At 45.2% G+C, this 26,250-nt stretch overlaps 1 protein-coding gene across 1 annotated transcript in view; it reads left to right on the plus strand.

Moving 5' to 3' along the window:
- The first annotated feature begins 4,426 nt into the window (after positions 1-4,426).
- The window catches only part of KCNK6 (potassium two pore domain channel subfamily K member 6), a 190,283-nt gene continuing 168,459 nt past the window's right edge, over positions 4,427-26,250 (plus strand). Inside the window, exons 1-2 of the mRNA XM_069207200.1 lie at positions 4,427-4,640; positions 5,872-6,312. Of these exons, the coding sequence (XP_069063301.1) occupies positions 6,006-6,312 (307 nt within the window). The 5' untranslated portion in view covers positions 4,427-4,640; positions 5,872-6,005. The remainder of the gene's footprint in view (positions 4,641-5,871; positions 6,313-26,250) is intronic.

Here is a 26,250-nt window from a genome sequence, read left to right on the forward strand (position 1 = left end):
TGGAGGCATCCTTCAGGATCCACGGTGAGCTTTTCTCGAACATGGTGTAAGCTTTCCATAATGCGTCTGGACAGCATCGTGAGTTGGGGCCACTCTCGTTTAAGGATGTGCCACTGGGCGCTTCGGACGGCAGCGAGTGCTTTTTGTAAACACTCATCCTGTAGGGTGGCTTGGAGGAGCTCCGCATTAGAAATGGGTCGAGGGCGAGATTGTTCTGCAGCATATCTCATGTGTTGTCTGTTTCCTGCGCTTCTTGCTCTTCTTCTTCAGTTACTGATCGCGGGTGGCGGAAGAGATAATCTGCGGAATTATTAGAGCCGGGGCGATATTCTACTTGGCAGTTGTATTCTTGGAGTTGGAGCATCCACTTCTCGATTCGAGGGGGTGGGTTAGACGCTGTTCCCTTAAAGAGGGAGAGTAGGGGTTTGTGATATATCATGACCGTGAAGGGGTGTCTGTACACATAGACGTGGAAGTGCCTGCAGCCCTAATATATCGCAATGGCCTCTTTTTCTATCTGCGAGTACCTCTGTTCGGTTGGAGTGAGAGACCGACTGGTGTAAGCAACCGGGGACCAGCCTTCTTGATCTTTCCTTTGCAGCAACACTGCTCCTAGCCCCTTCTGGCCGGTGTCTACGGCTATGGTGGTGTCTTTGGAAGGTTCAAAGTATCTGAGGATGATGTCTGCAGATAGCGCATCTTTCATAGCTTGGAAGGTGGCATCTTGTGCGCCCCCCCACTGCCATGTTGTCAATGATTTGGTCAGGACTCATAGTGGCATAGTGTTAGAAGGGTGAGGTCTTTGGTGAAAAGGCCACAATAGTTGACCATTCCTAGGAAGCTGCGCATTTCTGTTACTGCCATCAGAGGAGGGGCATCCTTGATGTCTTGGACTTTGTCTGGATCAGGAACAACACCTTCCGATGAGAAGACGTAGCCGAAGAACTGCAACTTCCTCTTGAGAAACTCACACTTACGGCTATGAAGGGTCAGACCTGACCCCTGGATCCTTTGGAGAACCTTCCTTAGGCAGCCTGGTGTTCAGAGAGGGTGTGTGCGTGCACAAGAATGTTGTCACTGATGTTTGGGACGCCAGGGAGGTCAGCAAGGAGTTTGTGTATTGTGTTTTGGAACACCTTGGCAGTGCTGGAGATTCCAAAATTCAGCCGGTGATATCAGCGGAGCCCCACGTGTGTTGAAAAAGTTGTTATGTACCAGGACTCCTCGGCAAGAACCAACTGGTGGTATCCCAACCTCAAATCCAGCTTCGAGAACCAGCAGGCTCCGCTGATTTTGCTGATCAGGTCATCGATGGTGGGGGTGAGGTGTTGTTCTCTTCGGATGACTGTGTTGGGCAGCCGTATATCCACACAGATTCTCACCTGTCCTGGCTGCTTGGGTTTCCTGGTGACTACAATTGGGGACACCCATGGTGTGGGACCAGTTACCCTTTCGATGATGCCTGCTGCTTCGAGGTTGTACAGTTCTCTTTCAACCTGTGGCCTTAAGGGAAATGCAATGTGCCGGTGGCACAGGGCTACTGGCTGGCTGGTCTTGTCGATGTGCAGTTTTATTTCTTTACTTTTCAGGCAGCCAATACCTTCAAAGATGCCTGTGAACTCTTTCAGCATCTCTGTGATGGACTCTTCATAGACTCCAAATGTGAAAGACACTATGCCAAGTGCTTCGGCGGCCCCACATCCTAGCAGCATGCCATGGCCGTGCTTTGCCACATATACGTATCATCTGATTGAACAGGGTCCATAAGTAAGAGTTGTTTTGAATTTTCCTCTCATGATTAGTGGGGAAGACTGGCCATATGCAAACACCCGAATGGTTGTTGGAGTCAGGCGTGGAGGTGGTCTCATTTCTTCATACGTGTCGGACGACATGATATTGATTGAGGCACCAGTGTCTACTACTGCCGGGGTCTATTGTCCTCTGATTTGTGTGTTGCATCTGGGTAGTGGTCGTAAAGTACAGGATGTCGAGCCAATCGTGAAGATGGAGTGAATGGCATGTTCTTCATCATCATCATCGTTCATGACACTGGTCTGGCCACGTGTGTTGAATAGGCATTGGCTACGGAGTTCATGGCCTTTCCTTTGGTTGTTCTGCACACCTTCATTTTTTCATTTTGTCTACATTCATGGTTCATTTTTCCACATCCTGTACGTTTTTCCCTTGGCAGGGCACTTTGATGGGCGGTGAGAGGATCCCCTGCAATAGCCACATATTTTTGGCGGGCGTAGCGATGTCTGGACTTTGGCTGCCCGGGTGTCACTGTGACTGCGTTCACTGGTTCTTCCTTGACATGTCCGTGTAGAGCTGCTTCCATGTGTGACGCCCTTTTTTTAGACAGCTCTTTTCTCCTTCCCATGGTAATTATTTCAGCTAGAGATCTTCCAGATTCTTCCAGGATTCTTTCTCGTAGTTTTGTGGACACACACCCTTGTATTATCTGTCCTCTGAATTCCTCATTTTTGTTTGCAAATGGGCACGTGCTGGCTAATTCTTTCAGACACATGTGGAAAGAGTCTATTGATTCTTCTGCCAGCTGCCGTGCTTGACAAAATATGAAACGTTCATAGTCTGTGTTGGTCATTGGCTCGAAGTAGGCATTGAGGATAGCAAATAGCATGAGGGGGGTCTTTGGGGCGGCTTCATCAATAGTCTTAGAAATTCGGTATAGGTCCTTCCTTCCAAGGTGGAGGAACATCACTCTTTTCTGGGTGTTCTTCACTTTTGTTGCTTCAAAGAAAAGGAGGACTTGTTCCCCCCAGTCCTTACACTGGGAGGCTTGAGCAGATGGTGCACTCTCAATGACAAATGGTTCAACTGCTGGGATAGTGGCCATGTTGCGGGAATCTGGTTCGTGTGCTATCGCCCTTCACTATAGTGATAGACTGTGAGCTGGTGGTCTCTGACACTATGCCAGCCGGTGCCCAACGTCTAGTCAGGGGTATTTTTCCTTAGCCTTACCATTGTTCTCCAGCATGGCACATTGTGGGGCAGCAGACTGACATGCAAACGAAGTGGATGCTCCTGCTTCCCTTATTTGTGGCACAATTTGTCTCTAGGCCTGTGGGAGCGATGGTGCCTATGCACACATGGCAGGTAGTGACTGTACCTGTGTGCTTCCTAGAGGCTAGCAGCTCTGTGAGGCAGGAAAACAGAGTGGAGCGAGGCAAACATCTCCTGGGGATCACCGCGGGGTCAGGCAGTCACTCTGGCGTTCCTGGACCAGCAAGAGAGCAAGCCACACCCCACAGTGCCGCTCCGGCAGGGATCGGGCAAAAACAGCTGCGTGGCTCGGATCGCAGGAGGCTACTGGAATGCCTCCGGCATGATACGAGCTGCAGGCGGGACCGGGGATCGTCTCTCGTCGCCAGTGTAGAGTCGTTACTGGACTGTGCTACTTAATGCACGCACCACGATGAAAACAACAGACGAGGCCTGTATACTGTTTATGGATAAACGAGCAGGGTATAGGCATGCCGCACACTTTCATACCTGCCTCGCCTACTCGTGCATCCATATTTATTCAGATTCCACGTAACAGCCTGGACTCACTTAATGTCCTGGTCAAAAGGGGAAGAAACGGAACTGAGGGGACGACCACCCCTCTGTTGTCGGGTCTGGGTGGTAGCGCCTGTGCTCCAGTTCACGTCACTGGGCGGGACACTACAGTTTCCCTTGCAGGGAAGATAGCCCTGGGTTTGGTTGGGTCCATCAACTGTGGCGAGGGGAGGGTGGATTTCCTGTCTGTCTCACAGTAAAGGCACACTGGGAAGAGTTACAGGGGACTCCATAAGACAGGGGCACAAAGTTTCCAGTATTAGGCATTGCTTTTAAAAAACATTGTTTTCTGATGTGTTACCCAAACTGATTCGATTGAATTGAAGTTGGAGAATGATCCATAGAGGTATGGATTTGTTAAAGCCCACGACTGGAAAAAATAGTAATCGGATAACCCTACCTGTGGTTGTCTCTCAGGGTGTTTACTGTCTAGGGCAGTGGTCTTCAAACTTTTTAATGCCGCGCCCCCCCAGTTGAAAAATGAAAATCATTGGGCCCCCCCTCAGAATTTTTCACAATTATTTTAGAAAGATGGCAATGTTTAAATATGTCTAAACCTATTTAAACATTGCAGTTAAGTACTGTTACCGTTTTAAAACTGCAATAACAAACTTCTGCTTAAAACAAAGGCATGTTATCTGTATAATATTTCTTTTGGCCAGAGTTTGCCCCCCCCCCAATCACTTGATGACCCCTAGTGGGGCACGCCCCCAGTTTGAAGACCTCTGGTCTAGGGTCACCCAAGCTCTCGCGGTAACTCGCAGGAATGACCTGGAGCTCTGTTGCTCTCTATTTTATGGGGGTTGTATAACTCTGTTGATGATGTCTGCCCTGCGGGGAGGTTAGCCGATATCTGTAGTCTCGGAGAGGCAGAGTTTTATTGTCTCTTCTACGGGGGCTATGTTCGAGTATGTTTACAGGGCAATGTCTCGTAGGAACGGTTGCTGCCTGTCTAACAGACGGGGTCTCTGGGTTGAGGTTACCAGATGGCGCAGTGGTCGAGCCCTAGGCGTTTCTGCTGTAACTCCTTGTCTTCGACTAACTTAACCCAAGAAGTTCAGGTGAAACTACAGCTCCCAGAATACACCATTTGTTAACGGAAAAAAACAAACTTGGGCCTGGAAATGTGTCCCTGGTGACGTGGAGCCATTTGATAATCTTACTCTGCGCTCTGTCGGTGTTTGTTTCAAGGGGAGGGCTCCTGGGCTCTGTCGGTGTTTGTTTCAAGGGGAGGGCTCTGTCGGTGTCTGTCTCACATGTGTGTCCCGGTCTTTGTTGGCGAGTAGCGCACTGCCCGCCTCTTTACAGTTTACGTCTGAGACCGTGACTGAAAGTTTTAGGGCAGGCCCCTTCCCTACGCGTGGAACTTCCTCCCCTACGCCATGATTGCCTCAGCGGGGTGGAGCTCTCCCTACACACGGGACGGAGGGCCCTCCACTCTCACGCACACGGGAGTGTGACCCCTGCTCCTGGAGGAGTGCTGATTCTCTCCTCCTCAGGAAGAGGGAGGCGGAGGAAGAGAGGTCTGTCGAGAGGAGGCGGACTGACAGGCGTGGAGGGGGAAGAAAGAGAACCAGGAAGAGAGCGGGGATCGGGGATAGGTAGAGCCAGGGAAGGTAACCGAAAGTACAGCCCGGGCGAGCGACGGCCGCTGGGGGTGGACGCAGAAGAACCGGAGACGGATACTGCCAGATGACTTTTTTTTTTTGTAGCAGCGGGTTGATGCTTTCCATCAAAACTTCCTTCGAGCAGCAGCCTCGTCACATAGAACAAATACACTCCCTCCTAAAACATCCGAGCTCTCGCCACGCAGCCCCTTCGGGAGCCCCCTGCTGACTTCTCCTTCACGCACATTGACAGTGTCTTTTTCGTTTCGGGACAGTCTCTCGCCCGTTTGCTGGCAGTCAGTGCCCCATTTGCTGATACTCTATCCATCCTGCACTTCATTGCTGACAACCTGTTGCCTGCGCTCTTACTGTATTTTCCCACAGCGTACGCCCCTGCAGGCACTCGGTCTCCTGGCGGAACATTATAGCTGCTGGTCTCATTTCAGGCTGCCCTCCGCGCGCTCGCAGTCTCTTCTCTGGCTGCACCCGCCTTTCCACAGTCTCTTTGCCTGCTGACACACACACAGTAGCCACTCTGTACCCCCTGAGTAGCCAGTTTCTTGCACTGATTCCACCTCGAGTTTGCAGCCCTGTCGCAGGGTACCGCAGGCCCTAAACTGCAGACGGGGCATTCTGAGGGTCCCACTGATTAACACTGAACCTGTCTTTTCAACACTTTTTGCAGGTACTCCATTAACAGAAAGCCCAGGCCCACTGCACCCCTGCACCTTTGAAGGAGCCTTTTGCTAGTGGTACCTTGCTAGGGCCTGTGCCCTACCTATTTCAGTCAAGCCCCCTGACCTTTGCCCACCCTCTGCCATGAAGTCTTGGGTGGTAATGACTATCCTGGTGGTTATCTACGTGGTTTACCTGCTGCTGGGGGCCCTGGTGGTCTCCAACATCGAGGGGCCCTACGAAACCCAGAAGCGTCAGGAGCTGCGGGAGTTCAAGGCCGATTTCCTTCGACAGAGCTCCTGCGTGAACGAGAGCAAACTGGAGGCCTTCCTGGAGAAGGTGCTGAACGCAAATAAGTATGGTGTGTCAGTCCTTCGCAATGCCACCACCGACAGCAACTGGGACTTTGCCTCCGCCTTCTTCTTCTCCAGCACCCTGGTCACCACAGTGGGTAAGACTCTGAGGCACACCTGCATGATCACCGCTTACCTGTGTAGTACTGTGCAACTGAGTATATCACCAACGGCATTAATCCATCTCCTCTACTCTAGGCTGTCCATCACTGGTGCTTCCATTTTCAGGAGTAGCCTAGGGAAGTGTTGATAGTGCTATATATATGTACATTCTCTTGTTTATGTGTATTATTGTCTTTCATTGTCACTCCCAGATTTCTGTTTCAAGTAGTGAAAGACCCAAAGGTATGTATTTCAAGGTTCATGAACATTGTTTATGGTTGAGTCAAGGTGGGACTGTCAATTTGACGTTGTTAGCTGCTATCTCAGTAAAAACTGTAAACTTCGCACTTGTATAGCGCACTACTCATCCGTTGGGGTCTCAAGGTGCTGTACGCATACCGCTGTGGAACCCCTCCTGGCTTTTCCCTGTGGGGCGCCCACTCCTGGACAGCCCCAGGGTGAAGCCAGGCATCCAAGCGCTGTGAGGGCCGTTGTGGAGATTAAGCAAGCTATTGCCCGGAGTTACAGAGTGGGACCCATTAATTAGATTAGGCCGAGGCGAGAATTGTCTGGTCCAAGGGAATTGAGCCCAAGACCCGCCGAGGTGGGAATTGAACCCTGGTCCTGCGCCAGATCTCTGTATCAGGGTGTGCCGCTCTAATCATTGTGCCACACTTCTCCACGCTTATATAGGTCCCTAAACATTTTAACAATTCATAGATACTGTATGCCCACAGCTTCTAAACAAATCAACCAATTTCCTCCGGTAATTCTTTTACTAACTATTCCAGATTTCTGGCCTTCATTTTATTCATTCCACAAGCCTCGTGCACCTTTTAATTTGTTATGATCTACCCGTTTCTGGTTGTATGTATGTCAGTATGCGCTAATTCTATAGCGCAAGCCTAGCCAAAAGCCTGCGGAGCGTTGCATAGTGTCAGACAAGCATAAATTCAGCAAGCGAAAGGAGATGTATCTGTTTTGTTAGTTAAAGCTAGCCCTGGGCTGAGGTTTCAATTCCACCAACAGTATCTGAGGAATTTTAGTAATTCTGCATTACTCTTGTAACACAGAATTACTTATTGATTAAAATTCTACTGTTGTGCCAGCGGAATTAAATTATGCAGTGGTTCTAAAGTCTAGAAGCCAATGCATACCGCTCGGCATCCTTGCATACTCTGCAGTGATTAACTTTTAATTACTGCAGAGTATGCAAGAGGCGTATGCTTGTTTGTTGTTCTTAGCAGAAAACAGGAATTCTGTCTGGTTGGGTTGAGCTTCAGGAAGGCGCTGGACATCTAAAACTGTATGATGTGCATGTAATGTGTTTTTTTTTTTTTTTTTTTTTTTAAACCGTTTTTTACAGACACTGACAGAGCAAGTGAGCAAAGCAATACAGCATGATGTTGCATTATAACAGTATGTCGATGAGGTCGGCTAAATATCAGAGAAATCTCGTACATTAAGTGATAAATGCAATAGAATTAGTATAGAAGCTTGACAGTAGGTTCCAGCATACAAGTATAAAACCAGGGGCAGCTCATCCGCTAGGGCAAAGGAGAGTTGCCTCTGCCAGCCGCAGCAGCTGCAAACTCTTTAACACAATACTATAATAAACTAGGTTTATTATAGTTTTGTATTAAAAGGGACGGGGCTACGCTCTGTGACGAGCAGTGAGGGGAGTGCACTGTGCACTCCCCTCGGAGCACATGTGTGTTTGGCCGGCCGTCTCGGGCTGGCCAAACACACATGCGAAGTGTGCTCTCTCCAGCCCAGCACTGTGTTGTGGGGCTGGAGAGAGCAGGCACAGGCTCCCAGTCTGCCTGGGAGCGCTGTGGCTGGGCTCGGAGCAGTGTCAGGATTGGCCACAGGGCAGGCTGGAAGCCTGTGCCTGCACTCAACTAGAGAAGCGGAGCAGCGCTGCATTAAGGTAAGTTTTTTTTTTTTTTTTTTTTTTTTTTTTAAATAATATTTTATTTTATTTCTCCTGCCGCCCCACCCCTTTTCCCTCCAACAAGCCGCCACTGTGTAAGACAGTACCTTATAAAATGGGTTTGCATCATCACAAAAGCAGAGATTCAGTAACTCTCCATCGAGGGGAACCAATACATGACATCGCCACATATGTAGCCAATCTACTTGATCCAGATTTAGCTGTAGCAAGTATGAGTGAAACGGACCCCAAAAGTCACGTGGATGGAAGTGTTTCTACATATAACCCTGACCATTCTTCACATAATGTCATATCTTTCAGCCAGTCACAAAACTTCGGAGCAAGGCCACCACCTCATCTCGTCGCCACCCTACATTTTCTCAACAGTAAGGCGAGAGCAATACGTTTCCGGTACTCTTTTGGGATCTCCTTGACATACCCTAGTAGCACTACCATGGGGGTGAGTTGGGAAGCAGGATCAGTCATTGCAAGTTATGCTGAAATAATTTTAGACCAAAATGTTATCGCAGGGCATGTCCGTGCTAGATGTAGAAATGTCACCACGTTGGATGCATTTGGTGTCAACATCAGAATAGTATCAGGCAAGGTCCATTGGGGTGTACACACTATACAAATGTGTAATGAATCAATCTGTATCTGCCATCGGGGGACACCTCCTTAGTTTGTTGATGATAGTAACTCCATTGCACATTTCTTATGTCTTGTTCCAGCTCAGCCTCCCACGCCTGGCCTGTCCTAAGGAGATCCAGGACCCAGTAGTCCATTGCCGCATTGCACAACCATGTTATGAGCTTGGAGGACTGTACGTTAGTTAGAATGGTCAGAATTGACCATTCCAGGGGTTCCTCCGGAAATGTATTACATTTTTTTTAAAAAGACGTTTAGCTTCATGTGAAAGTTTAGCATAAGTGAGCACATCTCCCATAGTGGCTGGGGGTTCACCCATGTAGACCGATAATTCTTGAATTTGTTAGCATTAAATAAATCTCCCAGTGTAAGGACATATATTTTTCAGTATTACCTGTAAGACCCCAGGAGCATTTTCCATCTGTAACCCATGATAATGCCCAATTGGAACTTTTTTAGAGTATGTTAAATAAATGTGACAAAGAGTGGCTAGTCTGTTCCATGCCTAAAGGGTGCAGCACACTGTGAATTTCCTTTGGTAGGCCTGGGTAGCTGAACAAACGGGACCGCCTGGAGAGGGGTGGAACCCATCAAGCCTTCCTCAGTGGTCACATGAGGGGCATGTCTACTGTTATGGAACCAGTGATGTATGTATTGTATTTGCACCACTAAATAGTAGGCCTCGAAATTGGGGACTGCAAACCTGCCTGTTTGGTATAGGAGTTGTGAGGTATGCAAACTAACATGGGGCTGTCTTCCCACCCATGCCAATCGGATCATGAGGGATTGCAGCTGTGCAAAGAAGGCTTTGGTTAAAGGCACTGGAATATTCTGGAATAAGTAGAGTAGCTTTGGAAAGATGACCATTTTCATTAGGGTCACACTTCCTGCAAGTAATGGAGGGAGGGTTATCCATTGTCAATGCATGATTGTAGTGTCTTCATATATGTCCCAGAGTTTGCCCCTATAATAGTGGGTATATCAGTGTGATAAAGGATCCCCAAGTATCTAACCAGGTCGGTCTGCCATTGTAACTGATATGAGGTATCAAGTTTAGTGGCGGCAGCTGTTAGGGGGAATATTATTGATTTGGTCCAGTTTATCTGAAGACCACACCTGCAACCATAAGTGATTATCTCCTGTATTATAGGATTTAAGTTAGCATCCGGATTTCTAATCACCAGCATCGCACCATCAGCATTCATGGAGAGTGATGTGTAGCCAAACCCCATGCTTTACCCCCTGTTTAGGATTACATTTGCCTAATGCGCAAGCCATACATTCTACAGTGAGAGCGAAAAGGAGGGGTGATAAGGGACATCCTTGTTGCTTCCCCACACCAATCGCAAAAGGTTCTGACAGGCTGCCATTCAGACGCAATCATGCTGATGGGGCCGTGTATAGCAGCTGCACCCATTTTACAAATGACCCACTCACTCTAGTGAGCACAATAAGTAGAAAGGACCACTCAACAGTGTCAAATGCCTTAGCAGCATCTAAGATATCTATTACCCGCAACTCTGGGTTTAGCTGGTGTGAAAGGGCAAAAAGAGATTACAGATTATCTGCCATAGAGCGGAGCGGTATGAAACCCGACTGATCCAGAAGACTCAAGGCAGGCATCCGAGGCAGCAAATGGTTTGGCAAGTATTTTACTGTCTATGTTTATCAACTATAGAGGATGGTATGAGTCCTATTTATGCAGGGTGTTTCCTGGGTTGAGGAGTGTGATTATGATAGACTATCTCATTGTCAAGGGAAGTGTGCCCTCCTGAAACACCTCAATGTGGACATCTATTAAAATAGGTGCCAGCTCATCCACATATGCCTTATAAAACTCCACTGGGAGTCCGTAGCTTTCCTGTGTTTTCTCGTTCATGCATCACGCAATGACCTGTTCAATCTCTACAAGTGATAGGGGATGGCATAAAGCCTCCCGGTGTGATGGATCTATCCACGCCAGGGCGACCCATTGCAAATAGGTTCCCATCTCCTCTGGAGTAGCTTGTGTGCGGGAAGTGTACAACTGTTGGTAGAAAGCTACAAATTACTGTATTATTTCCTCAATGGTGTGCTGAGACTGCACATCAAGAGTGTCAACTGTATGGATACAATTTGTGGACCAGCTAGGCTTCAGCAAAATGGCAAGGGTGTGCCCCGACCTGTCCCCTTCCCCTTGTTTCTGAGCCTGTATTTGTTTGCTGAGGCACTTCACTTCCCTATCCGCCTTCCTTCAGAATTCCGTTAGAAGTTTTTTCATTGTATATAATAGGTTTTGATCACTAGTTCCCTCACAGCAGAGTTCTAGGCTACAAAGTTCTGCTTCTAGTCTCGCTAATCTCCCTCTAATGGATCGGAGGATGCCATGTCCCTTGGCAGTGCACCCCTCTCTAACCCCTTGGGATAACAGCTTTTACTGCCTCCCAGAAAGTCGCCAACTTTGGTGACAGAGCCTTTGTTTAAAGCGATATAGGACAGAATCATAGAATGGATTTCTTCTCTAAATACTGCTTTGAGCAGCATGTTAGGTTGAAGTCTCCAGAGCGGCATTTGCCGCCAGGCTGTGGCAAGGTGAGTGTGAGAACCAACAGGGAGTGATCGGAGAGAGTTCTGGGCAAATGCCTCACCCCTCGTATCCAGCCCACCCCATCCTGTGTACCCACTCAGAAGTCTAGACGTGAGGAAGTGTTATGCACTGAGGAGTGGAACGTGTATTCTCGGGTCATGCCGTGTAGCTCGCCCCAAATGTCCAGCATATCGAACTGCGCCATAGTGTCAAAAAATGCAGCATGAGCCCTGGTTAGGCGTCGCTTGTGATGGTCTGAGCAGTCTAGGTCTGTATTCAATACTAAATTGTGAAATCTCCCACCCCCTTATTGTACCAGTGTTCACTGTTAGGCATTGTTTTTGGATCATACTAAAGTCTGGACAATCAATGTTAAGGACCATACGTGTTAAGTAGTGTGACCTGTGTGTGCCCAATAAGGCCCTGAAATATTAAGTATCATCTATCCAGATCAGTTACTGTCCGGAGATGATGGAATGGGTCTTTCTTTCGAATGATCATGGCCACCCCCCCTGGAATTTGACGAATAAGAGGCAAACTATTGGTAGGGCCCCCAGGTACTGGGTAAAGTTGTCCTTCTTCCCGGCATGGAGTGTGTTTTTTGCAGATAAATGACATCTACATTGTGGCGGTCAAGATAAACAAGGATCTGACTGCACTTGCGAGGTTTATTCAAACTCCGGACATTCCCGGTGATAAACGTTAATTTTAATCCCTTTTGATTAGGTGTATCTCCCATCAAGATGCATAAGTGCCTCTAAGGTACGAACATGTGCCTGAGATCTCAGCCATTTGTCATAGAGGGTCGCTCACTTAAAAACAGGACAGACTTTCCCACACTTGGGCCCAATCTCCCAGTGAGCCTCTCAAACATTTGGAATAGGCTATTTGACAGAGAAAACACAAGATGACATAAACATCAGATAACTCTGCAGATGCCATGGCCGTACGCTTGGGGCGTCCAGAGCACTGATAAGGTAAAACTAACCAGCAGACCAATCATGACAGCAGGAGCTATAAGAGAGGAATCACAGTGGTTAACATCCTATAACAAAGAGAACTAGCCAGTGCAGCAGAACATGTTAAATAAGCTCCTTAGTTTGAGACATGTCTGTGGTCCTTGGTAGTAAGGCTGTGTATAGAGTACTGTGTAGTCGATCAACCAAAGTACCCTGCAACCTCTGGGAGGTTAATCTGAAATCTAGTAACTGATTATTTCACCTTGTCTAGAGTTGATGTATCGTCCACTTGTTCGCAAAGAGAGGACTTGCCCCGTTGCGGGAAGTGTTTTTTTTAGGAAGGAGAAGGCTGCTGCAGTATCTGTGAAGGTCTTTTGTTTGCCTTGCTATGAGATGCGCAGCCTCACTGGATAAAGCATGACATATGTAATTCCCCATTCCTGCAATTTCTTTCTGACTGAGTGAAACTTTCGCCGAGCATCTTGCACAGATTGCGTGAAATCTGGGGGGGAAAAAAAGTGAAGTGCGTTCGTTCGTGCTGAACTTCCTGTACCTCCCGGGCCAAGCAGAGCAGTTGTTCTCTATCCCTGTAGTTAATGAACTTCACAATAATGGGCCTGAGAGGAGCACCTGCAATCTGCCTGGGATCTAAGGATCTTTGCGCCCTTTCAATGACAAAGGATTGGGAGAATTTCTCAGTGCCAAACAGGGTGAGGAGCAAGTTTTCAACATAGTCTTCAGTGCGCCCCATTGACATTGTTTCTGGAATGCCCAGAATGCGTACATTATTTTTCCTAGATCTGGCTTCTAAATCTTCATTTTTAAGTTGGACTTTGTGGAGTCCTAATTTTATCTTTTCCAAAAGTTTTGCTTGCTGCAGGTGTATGTCTTCAACATCTAAAATCTACTGTTCAGCTTCAGTTAGGTGCATTTGATGCGGGTCTATTTGGTCTTCCATAGCGTCCATGCACCAGGCCAGAGAGTCTAATTTGCCATCGTTAGCGGCAAGGCTGGTGTGCATATCCAGGAGAATGGAATTTAGGTCTTCCGCAGGGGGGAAGTGCTTTCACCCCACCCCCCCCCCCCCCTATCCCTTCAGGGAACTGAATAGTTAGCAACGCTATTTGATGGGGTTGTCATTTAGAATCAAAGGTGAGGCGTTGTTGCTTTGCATCAGTCTTGCCCATCTTGTTGTGCAAAACGTTGGGGATGTGCAGGAGATCAGGGTCAGTGGGGAACAGCAGCATTGCCGAATGAGACACAGCAGTGATCATGAGATAACCCCCCGCTCAGGGACCAGTTGCCCCATGAGCTATTCCATAGTGGTGCCATGCTATGTACTTGTACTGGTGCAGCAGTATAAGCAGATGTTAAGCAGGCCCAGGTACATACAGTCAGTGTTTTCTCCGCACTTACTGGACACTATATGCAGCGGTGTCTCCACTTCCAGCCACTTGTCCTCCACTTTTTCAGGACAAGAACTTCTGCTGTGGCTCGGAGGGAAGTTACGTGATAGTAGGCCGCTGCTAGGCCCTTGCTGTGCAAGGGTGCCAGTGTGCTCCTCAAGCCGTCACTGGTCCGAAGAGCAACAGCTTGGGGTTCCCCGGGGCTATCTGGAGCTGCGAAGCAGCATCGGCAAAGCCTGCTACTACTCTAGTCCAGCACAGTGGTGAGCACCGTCTCAGGATTCCGGGCCTTAGAACGACCCAACAGTTCAGGCCAGACACAGGCAGTCTTGGTCCGGGGCTCGCACGTCCGGCACTGCATAGGGATTTTAGCCCTTGCCCCCGCAGATCTCGGTGCTGGTGCACCTTGTAGGCCTCCTGGCTGATCACCAATTTAGGCCAGGATTGGGCAGCATGCAGGATCTGTGCTCCGACCAGCGGAGCTCAAGTAAAACACCTCCATCTTAGAGCAGTCTTAGGCCATGCCCCTGTGCATGAAATGTTTTAGGTGTTGGATGTCTGAAGCAGGGAGACTTTCAAGTACAGTAGTGCATGACTAGCCTACCTGCTTAGAGGAGCAGGGCTACTGTATCTCATATCCTCGTTGTACACTTCAAATCTTCAACAAACACAATTCAACTTTAAACCCTAACTATATCAATAACTTTGCTTCTTCTAACAGATTACTCCCCCCCTTCAAGCTCAGTTATAAGTTATGCCATTTATACAAAACTTTTCACTCCCTTTCTCTATTGACTCGACTAAGCCAACACTGTCCTTAACTGATACCTCAAACTAAATTCAAGGGTAGAGGGCAAGTGGGTATTTGCGCGGAAGAATGAATGAGCTCTGCCTTACCCTGTATGCGTTCCGCAGAAGGCGTTAGAAGCAGTTTGCAGCCCTTCGCTCAAACTCTGCAGACTCGAGGGGTTTGAGGTAGGCTTCCTCTACTCTGCCTCGTTCTCGTTGTAAGTGAGCAGGGGTAAGGGACATGACTGTATATGAGGCTGTTCTACGTGCCAGTTGGGGTTAGCGATGGGAAGCAGCTCTGATCCTAGGCTTACCCTGTGGTCTGCGTGATAGTGCTTGCTAAGCCTCATCTCGGGGGGCATTAAGACCATGGCAGCAACAGACATTTATGAAAAAAAGTGTTGAAGAGCTGTATGGTTTAGTGCTACCTCGCATCCTCACGGGAGTAAACTAGTTATCTCTTAAATCCATGCTTACCATCTGTTTGCAACACTTTGGTTCTGCTGTAGTGGATTCTTGACCTAAATTAACTCATAAGACTTGCAGGCCCTGAAATACCTGTATAACACAGTCCTTGTCTAATCTTATTACAGCCTAGTTGTGACATCACTTCTCACCTGTAATTGGAGGACAGCATCTCTACTCCACCATAGTAATACAATTGAGGCATGACCCCAGCCCCCATAGACAGCTGTTTCCTGTACAGAATGTCAGCTGCCACTGAAACAAACATAAGAACTGGGTCATCTCTTTTTCATTTGAATCTTTGTTCCCTTAAAATGCAAAGTCATTAGCTGATAAGGAGACATTTCTGTCTGTATTGTTTATTTACATTGATAGGTTTCAGTACAGAAAAGCAAGAATATATCCATGTTATGACATATTCAAACCAACTAAACAAGCTTTGTTAGCAATGTATATTTAGAGCTCCCGATTTAGATTTTTTTGGCACTTCAGTTTGTATTTGTGAATATGTGTTGATCGGTGAAAAATTGTTGAATTTGATCAATTTAGACATTTAACTGAAACTATATTATATATATGTTATTATATTATTATATTTTCGCTGTTTTGTATCGTCAGGGTTTTGATTTTTTTTTTAAGCAATCCTAAACAAACTACACTCGCTTGAAAATATTACAATAGTAGCCCATCTGGATTTCTGCAACTATTTCAGTTTCATTGGTAGATGATATAATTGTAACCCCTTTATTTTATCCTTAAATGCACACAGTCACAAGTCACAGCATTGGAAGACATTCAAAAGGAGACCTAATTTAAATACAGAAAGGGAAGCAGATTGTTTTCTGGCCTGTGTTTAAAACATATAAACTGAAAAATCTGTGCCTTAACAATATATAACTATTTAAATTATGTGCATGCTACAAACTAGAAGTTGCTTGTGTGGGTATTTACGTTCAGGTTATAAATTCCTCATTTATTTTAAAGACCTGACCTGGATGATCCCTCTATTTAGCGCTAAGAAACCATTGGGCGTACATATACTCTGCAAGTGCATTATAGCGTAACATATAACATGACTTCTCATTACGAGGCGCAAGAGGACAAGGTTTTAAAATAAGATTTAGAGAAGTGTAATCATTGTGCCGCATATTATAATCAATAACACATCCTCAAAGGTATGTAAAATGGACACAGAAAGTCACCTTAGAGTCCAGTGACTGTAATGGAAGCCTTCTTCTTTTCTATAAGGTCATACATCTGCTCTGTGACTTTCGAGTTCTTATATTCTATAGTTTGGGATACTTTATCATGTAAATAATCCGGAGCTGTGACCTTACCACTCCCAAGTAAGATCAGTCAAGTTGTGACATCAGTTACAGGAAGAGAAGCCCACTGGACATGGTTGTAGTCTTCAAGTCTCTCCTTCACTCTGAGTTGGGAAATACTGGTGCATTAAATTACAGACATTTGCACTTCCCAAAAAACAGTAATAGGGCCTTTCTAAACAAAGCCACTGTTTTCTAACTTCCAAGCACCGGCTGACTGCTTCAAACGGTTATTCTGTAACCTAATGTGCTCTTAAGTACGTTTTACGGCTTTCACAAGTCTACTTTGAGTTGTGTAGAAAAGCACAAGCTATATATAATGTAGAATACTTTTGTGAACTACTTTACCTTAATAATGCCTGTATGGAGATATGTTGTTGTCTGTGTTAGGTTTTACATCTATATTTCTCCTAGAATAATTTCTGTACTTAAATATATTATAGGTGTTGTGTCTGGGTTATTTCATTTACCTTGACAGTGCAGCTCTCTTCATAAACTATTGCATACAGTAAAAGAGTATGTTTTGGACCAACCTCTTGGGTTTATTTGGATTGGGCACTTTGTCAGTGGCTTGCCCCATTGTCAATCACATCTTCATTGTTATGCTACTGGCTGTTTGAATATTTTTTTCACTCTACCTCCTGACAAAAACTTCCTTGGAATGCATGAGGTACAATGTTACTTCTGTGAAGTATGCCCAGTTCTCACCCTTTTTGTTACATTCAGTTATTTGTCAAGTGCATGCGTCTGTACAAAAAGCAGACATTTTTGTTCCCTGTATTAACCGCAGAACGTGTTGGTTCACTTTACAGCAAAGCAAATGAATTGCTTCAGCACTTAATCGTCATATAATGGTTGCGTCAGAGGACTCCCTCCTTTTGGCGTCCCTGGCAACCAGATGCAGCACCGTGGGGCTTCTGCCTGCCACCGGGCTTCTACTGCACGTTCACTGTGGCTTGCGAGGCCAATAGGTCAGGCTTGCAATTGAAAATGGAAGCCCTACCTTTTGGCTTTGCCAATGCGTGTTTATTAATTTGTTTCGGGTACTCTTTGGAGCCGTTGCTTTCCAGACAGACTTGCAGTACCCACGTGGAGAGCCCGAGGCCCATTTCCCAGATACTTTTCGTATATATGCCTTTTGTTTGTCATTTGAGGTGTGAGGACCATCTGCTTGCTTCAGAGGCACAGAGACTGTACCTTCGCTCATATGTGGACATATGTGTCCTTTCCATTGAAAAACCCACACCTGGGCGACATGTATATTATGTGTACTCGTGGGCCAGCATACGAGGAGATCACAAATCTGGTCCTCACAACTTTTTTACGTTCTGAATGTTCAGTGTTGTAACAAAACTGGAGGGGGGGCCGCCCCTGCAAAACACATGGAGGGGACCCCCTTCCGGACTCACTCAGGCCAGGTGCTGAACTGATGGGGTCCCCTGGAGCTCGCCACCACCCTCCCCCGCATCGCGGGGGCTACGGGTCCCTTTGTTACGCCACTGTGGATGTTGTGCTTTGTTGTGGCCCTCGCTCTTTTAAGCAGGGCGAAGGGAAGATTGTGTAAAACAGCCATGCCGACTTTTTCGGGGCCCCGGCGCCAGATGCGTTAGCTGTGAAAATCTCTTGTCCAGACAATCAATCATCCCTCCGTTGGGCCACACAGACAGTGCGTTTATACACGTACTCGTTTCATGGTAATTCTACTTAAGGGACCATGAAATAGGCCGATCACCGTGACATTAGGACATGCCACCAAAATGCCATGCAATTACCCTGTTCTGCCTGTTTGCTTTGCGCCGCCTCTGCGGGCTGTCCAGGAAGTGACTCGCGTTTATGTGTTCATTGTATAGTGGCGGCATTCAGCACGCTCCATGGGCTATTGCCGTCGGCCATTTCGATTTTCCTTAAATATTGTGTCTCTTTTCCACTGCCCCTTGGGCCCTTAGCAGGCACCCATTTCTCTTATAATGTACTTTAACATTAAACGCCACACTGTCGGAAAATCTGAAACACCCCCCCACGCACAAGTCATACAGACCAACCTACGCCCCTGACAGTTTCCTGCATTTTGTGTACACTACCGCTTGCGGTGGACTATAAATTGTACATCGTACAAGTGGTGTTAGGAAAAAATGATGACTTCACAGATCTTACCACAAACTTTGAGGCGGTGTGGCGTTACAACCAAAGCGGACGACGTTGCCACTAGGAAATCGGGTTGGAGCTCAACAACCTGTTATTCTGGGCACATCACTTAATATCCCAGTGCCTAAAACAACAAAAACGTAATCTGACCTTGTTCAATATAATGCGTGCTCATGTAAATCGCCCCAGTGCCCTTAGGCAGAGTTCGTGGTACGTATAAAACTGCAAAGTGTAAAATAAATTTGTAACAATCACAGCTAATGTTCAGTGTTTTTGCTGAGCAAATCGGCTAGAAAGAAGTTCGTAAAATACCTATGAGAGCCATCATGTCTGTTTTTTTTTTGGTTGGGGGGGCACCTTTGATAATGTTTGGGGGACTTTGTATGTGCTGCTCCCAGGGTTTCCTATAACAAGCATTTGCAATATAGTAGGTCTCGCATTTTCTTGAGTTAGAGCTATTGGCATTGTAAATTCAGAACTGGATTTTTCTTGTCACATAAATTGGTCAGCCCTCTCATATAATTTTGTCTTTTCCTGCCATGTTTTGGTTATCACTGGCGGCTACTGACATCCGAAATCACAAGCCCTTGAGGAGAGATGAGATGACTCCACTACCTCCGTTGGGTAAACATCTGATCAGAAAATGGAAAATAAGTCTGTAAAAGTATTTTCTTTTTATTTTAATAGAATTAACTTTCTTGATGGCATTCTTGCCTGCCATTTCAAGGAGCAGAGCAGCCCCTGAAGATTTATGACACCAATAAAGGAGATAAGCAATGTCATATGTGTGATATGATGAGTGTTGGCAGGGAGGGTCCCTTGAGAGAGAGAATCAGATGTGATGGGAGGCTAATCTAGTTTCACATCATTGCTTCTAGGTTTAGCTACATTTTACCAGAAAAGGCATATTGTGACTTTCCTGAAACGACCAGTGTTTCTTTTGTAAAAGAAGCTTATTTTAGGATCCAGAGGTAAACCAGGAGAGCACTGGAATAATGACAAAACAAATGTCAGCAACATGGGAAGAGATGGGAGGAATGGAACGTTGCAATAAAACGCAGACAGCTATCAGCCTAAAACACCCACAGTGAAAGGGGAGCACCAAAGAAATAACAAAAATAGCCCTTCGTGGCAACAGATAAAGAAACCAGAGTGGAATAATACAGTAGATGGTCACTGCTCTGAAGCAGAAAAAGGAGCGAGGAAAAAGGCAGAACTGACCACTAGCGAACAATAATTTTTAAAGGACACTGCAACCAACGAATTAAATTGCTTTAAGCCATAGGAAGTAGACTAGAAGTATACACGAGGCCGAACGCTTAAGCTCGACCTAAAAAGCACCTCTTAAATAAAGAACATAGATTAGCAGGTTTAAGTTGTACGGTCAGGGAAGAGTGTTGTAGGTCTGCCTGCTCACACCGTGTTGCTGTGTGCCACAGGGTTACATGCCTCATCACACACCTGCATGGTCAGAAGGCACAATCACATGGTGAGCTGGAACCCTCGGCACCCCTCAGGTGTGAACCTCAAGCACAGCTGAGGTCCAGTTAAAACCTCACCACGACATGGGAGGTGGTATCAGACGAGGTTGTCCTTATTGCTATGGGTAAGGGTAAGCTGTTGCAGTTTTGGAAGAGTAGGGGTTTGAAAGCACCACTCGCCATTGTCCCTTTCTAGTTGTACACTCAGAACAAAATTGTGAGGCACTCTATGCAAGTGTATACATGTTACAACAACTCCTCAGGAATCTTATACGAGCGGATTAACAATCAAAGTCAGAACAGTTTGAATATGTGATCCAGTCCGCATCATTTATTGAGAAAAGTCTTCAAGAACTTGAGTCCAAACAGTCCAAACACCCGATATTCCAAGCCAACACGTGTTTCGTCATGGGAAAATAACCCAAACGACTTCTTCAGGGCTGGAAATGATAAATAAATAGCAAGAGTTAGAAAACTAAATTGCTCAAATAACCGACTGGGTGTGTAAACCCAAAATCCCAAAGAAGGCCAATATAGAGACAGATGAAGGAATAAAGAAAAAGGTAAGAGAAGACAGAAAAAGTAAAACATCAAAAGATCAACCTGAACGCCTAACAAAATGTCTATCCATGGTTGACAGTTATACTCAGTAACTTACACAGACTAAATTCACCAAAGAAGATTTTATTCTATATATTAAGTAATCAGTGTTATGGGGTCACTAGATACATGAAAAATATCCTGTTCAAACCTTATATCCCGTGAAGATTACACCAATCTAACAGTGTATCACACTGAGAATTAAGGCGAGTCCATGAATGAAAAGAGAAAAAAAAGAAAAAAATTAGCCATAACCTGCCAAGCAACTCGTAAACAAACCGTGCTTCCCATGATAAGGTTATCCGAAATTAGTTGAAATACCTTATATGTAATGAAAGTAAAATAAAACTGCACACAAATGTCTTCCGTTCCCGTGACGTCCACTGCTCCAGATCAACACAGACAATGTCTATAAAAGGGTAAGTGTGTGAACGAAAAAAAAACGATGTAGTCTAAGTTCAAACATTCCACCAATTAAAAAAAATATAATGCAATAACATTAAGGCAATAGGATATAAATGAAACCTGTAATACCTGATTCACGGTATAAATAATGTGTCAAAAACACGCCTTTCAGTCTCCTCAAGTTGTTAAGTCAATGACACGAGAGCTACAATAGAACGTACACAGTACGTGCAAGTAAATAACTACATGTTTACATAAATGAATACCAATAGTAAGTAAATGTGTATCCAAAGACCAACGGATACTAATCAAAACGCAGCTTACCCCAAATCTATGAAGAAACCGGCATAAATTAATGCCCGAAAACCGCGTCGCGAGTACGCCGACCTCGATCATTGTGTCCGGAACTCATTAAGAGTGCTGTGAGAGCCACCACCATCGAGAACGGACAACACTGTTGAAATAAAAATAGGACTACCAAACGTGTGGTTCCTACTAGACTACCGTTATAAGAGTCATAGAAATCGAAAACGGACACAACTGTAGACATGGAAGTAGGACTCTGAATCGTGTAGTTTCTACTAAAACACGACCGAGATTATAGTTATTATTCAAAAAACCAAAGCCAATGTGTCTATGGAACAAATATATAAGAACCACCCTCTTAGGATTTATTGAATGACCAAAGTTGAAACGCCATCACCCAAAAGGTAGGACTACCAGTCGTGTAGTTCCTATTATAAACTAGCATAATGAGAGTCATGGAAATCAAAAACGGGCTCAACTAAAGTCCTGTCAGTAGGACTACAAGTTGTGTAGTTTCTAATAAAACACAACAGAGATTGTTGTTATTATTCGACCAACAAAAGCCAACGTATCTGCAACCCCAATATATATAGAAAACCACCTTATAAAGATTTATTGATGACCCAAATTAAAACTCCATCTCCAAAAACTGTGTAAGATTTCAGCAAAATGCATATAAATAATAACTTAGCACTGCAGAGCTCATAGTGTCCTAAACACAATCCCAAATAAACTATACATAAGCCATTATGACAACAATACTGAAGGAAAAATAAGCAGAGAAAGGAAATGAATTGGTAACTTGGGCGCCAAATCAAAATATATATGATAAATATGAAAAATAAATAAGTAACAAAGAGGCAAAAGGAATGACGGTGATGTCCAATGACATGACACCTAAGACCGGTTGTACGACGGAACACCGACTTCCGAAACAACGAGTGCCTTAACAACGAGGTCAGAACACCGACCTCGTTGTTACTACTAATGCCTTTACCACGAATGCCTTAACAACGATATTTCGTTGTAAAGGCATTCCTGATAACAGCATTAGTAATAGGCACCATTGATCCTGCATCCCTCACCCCAACCCCGCAACCCCACCCCAAAACCAAAAACGCCCCACCCCCACCCCAAAACCCCCTGACCCCAACCCCTCCCCAAAACCAAAAACGCCCCAAACCCAACCTAAAACCCCCTGATTCCCCACCCCTTCCCCAAAACCAAAAACGCCCCACCCCCCAACCCCGCCCCAAAACCTAAAACCCCCACTTACCTTAGTCGTCCCCTCGTCATCTGCGTCGTCCTCCTGAGCTGACTCCCTTGTTAGTACCTTAACCACGCATGTTCGTTGTTCAGGACATGCGTAGTTAAGGCACAAAATAACGAAGTAGTGGTTAAAAAAAGCGTTGTTCCGCTTTCGTTAACCAAGACTTCGTTATAAAAAATTCGGCATAAAGGATGTTTCCCCCTAAGACCATGTAAGAGTCCAAATTTGTTGTCTATTTGAGAATTTTGGTTGTCCATTCAAGTATCACAAGAGCACGGACCCCACCCGTATAACTATAAAACAAATACTTATCATGACAAAGATTTTACATTTGTAAATGTTACCTGTTCAGCACATACAAATATAATTGCAAAATAAATGAGTTCTTACTAAATTATACATCAAAAAGACTGTTCACGCCCCCAAAAAGTATTCCAACTCTCTATCAGAGTTGAGGCCCTTCTCCACAGCCCTTAATCTCATTATCCATAGTGCCTCTTTTCTGCGTAAGGACAGTTCTCGATTGCCACCCCTCGGGTCTCTGGGGACATGTTCAAATCCCAAAAATTCAAAACTCCTGTCAGCAGCTTGTGAGTTACAAGATAGTATATGTGCCACAATAGGATATCTAACGTCACAATTTTTAATTTGTTGTACACTCATACTGTGAAAAATATTGTTAGGTTGGTAGACCTGGTGTTATAAAAAGGTGTCAGAAGCTTCATTCAATGCGCTTAAAAGGAAGTAAGTAATCTGGGGCCAGATGTAGGAAACTGTTTGCAACTCGCAAAGGGCAAAAATTGCCGTTTGCGAGTCGCAAACCGGAGTTTCCTATGCAGAAATGCATTTTGCGAGTCGGAACCAACTCGCAAAATGCATTTCAGAGTCGCAAATTGGAAGGGGTGTTCCCTTCCTCTTTGCGAGTCGCAGTGGGATGCAATTCCATTTGTGACCGCGTATGCGGTTGCAAATGGAGTCGCAGTTACCATCCACTTGAAGTGGATGGTAACCCACTCGCAAATTGGAAGGGGTCCCCATGGGTCCCCTTCCCCTTTGTGAATGGACCCAAAAATATTTTTTCAGGGCAGGTAGTGGTCCAATGGACCACTACCTGCCCTGAAAAAATACCGAAACAAAAGGTTTTGGATTTTTTTTTTTAAGTGCAGCTCGTTTTCCTTTAAGGAAAACGGGCTACACTTGGAAAAAAAAAAACTGCTTTATTTAAAAGCAGTCATGAACATGGTCTGCTGACTACAGCAGACCTCCATGTTAGTGAGTGCCCATAGTCGCTATGGGGCCGCAATTTGCGACCCACCTCATTAATATTAATGAGGTGGGTCATTGCGACCCCATAGCGACTCGCAGACGGTGTCTGAGACACCGTTCTGCATAGCAAATTGCGAGTTGCAATTTGCGAGTCGCTCGGACTCGCAAATTGCAACTCGCAATTTGCTTTGTACCTACTTCTGGCCCCAGATTCTGAGTGAAAGGGACCTGGGGTCAGATATGGCTTAAAGAACAAATTATTCTGTAACTTTTCATTGGCCTTTCACCCAGAGGTGACTGCATAGAGAATATAATGAACACACTTTAAGTGAAAAAACCAAATGCAAGTTAAACTAATCTTTGGCAATATATTGTCCCAGTGCTTAATTTGTAAATACAAATGTGCTGGTGCTCCTTTGAAACACGAGGCTGATGTAATTAAATGTGCGAACACGGAATACTGGGGCAGCGTAATCCTGAAGCCGTTTTGGGCCTCCTTAATCCGTTTACAACCACTCCCTTCCCCTTCAGCTCACCCTTGCAACTTTCTGCTCTCTCCCTTTGTGACACTTTCCGTTTTTCTACCCCTTCCACCCCCCTTTACAATATGTCCATTTTGCTCACAGTAAATAAACGCTTGAGACAAAAAAATAAGTGCTGGCCCTCAAAAATGAGTGCCGGTGCCCTGCACTTGAAACCACTGACTCAAATTAAGCCCTGCATTGTCCTGGTATGAAAGTTCAGCTGCCTGATGTGATCCCTTCAAAGACCCACTGGTTAGACACAGAGGCATCTGATTTGAATCCTAGTTGCTGCACTTGGGAATAGTGACATGTATTTATAGTGCTGTGAAGCCCCACCCTGTTAAAGCACTGTGAATATGTAAGTCTTTCGTTTAAAAATGTATTTACACTGTATACACCACCGGACTGTAGCTTGTGCAAATCATATTTTAGAGGTTTCCATTAAAAGCACACATCCCAGAGCTGGTAACGCCCTTACAGTACTTCTCTTACAGGAAAACGTTGTCTCCATGATCCGTTAAATGATTATCAATTAAGGCCGATAGATCACTCCAAGCAGTCTTTAGATGTGCTGATTAAGCATTGTCTCACATTTAATTTTCTTTCAGGTTGGAGGCATCTTTAGAAGGAAGGCTTATTTCTTTGTTAGCTCCTTCCCTCTGACCCCGGGGCAGCTTTTTAACTAAATGTATGGTAGCTGTTTCGGTAAGATTTAGAAAGCTTAGGAATACTGTTCTTGTTGGATCCCCCCCAACTTCAATCTCTTGTTTTAAGATGAAGTTTGTTTATTAAGTGGTGAATTTAAAAGGTGTGAACTTATTACACAGTAAAAAGGACCAGTACTTTTTTAGCATCATTATGGAAGAGTTTGTGCATGCACGTCTTTACTTTGTGATAAAATAATAGCTGTAAATCCGACAACGTTTTCTTGCCAGAAAGTGAAACAAAGAATGGTCACGCGATTAGTGTTTAACATTGTGTCTTCATGTGTGTGTGGTTTGTATAATGTGAACCTAGAAAAAAAGCAGCAGAGCCCTGGACAGGGTCTAAGGTAAGATATAGCTACCAAATACTTTGAGATAGTTGGGTACTGGGAACAGAAGTGGATTGTTACTGCTTTGTGATGTAATGTTATTTAAAGAGGTGTGTCTTCAGCTCTTTTCTAAATTGTAGCGGATTTGGGGCCGCCTTGATGGACACAAGTTTATTTTTTCCTTCCCTGCGTGTGTAGTTGAAGAAGGCTGGTGCCTTTTTATTTTTCTTCATGACTGGCACATTCATACGAACAACATTTGCTTCCTAAATAAAGTCACAAAAGAGCAATTAAAATATCATTGACATCCAACTAAATAAATCAAAAAGCACATGCTGACACACAGAAGGATTACTTGATACCACCCCAGACTGAATAGGAGCACAAATAGGATAAACAAACCATTTACGAAATGAGATTTCCTTGATAGATATCATATTGAAGCTGGGGAAAACCATGAAAATGCATTGAAAGGCAGCACCTGAAAAGGGATGACCCAGAGTACTGCATTGTATTGTACTGTTTGAAGAATTGATGACATTCATTTTTCCAACAGTGAACATTGCCTCTAGTTCAATCTTAAAAGAAGGGGTAGAGCATAGGATCCTGGATTATAAAGAAAATGTTGGAGATTGAAAAAAGAGACCAAAGGAGGGGATACAAGATGGGTCACATGTTTGCTGTGTTTAAGAAGTGTTGTAGGATCGATTTATGATAAGGAATGTGAGGTTGACACAGAAGACCTAAGAGCAAAGAAAATGAGAGAACCGGAGATGAGGAGAGAGAGAGTAAGAGATGGGCTTGAATTATAAA

This window comes from Pleurodeles waltl, chromosome 9 (genome assembly GCF_031143425.1).
Source record: "Pleurodeles waltl isolate 20211129_DDA chromosome 9, aPleWal1.hap1.20221129, whole genome shotgun sequence".
Classification (NCBI taxonomy): Eukaryota; Metazoa; Chordata; class Amphibia; order Caudata; family Salamandridae; genus Pleurodeles; species Pleurodeles waltl.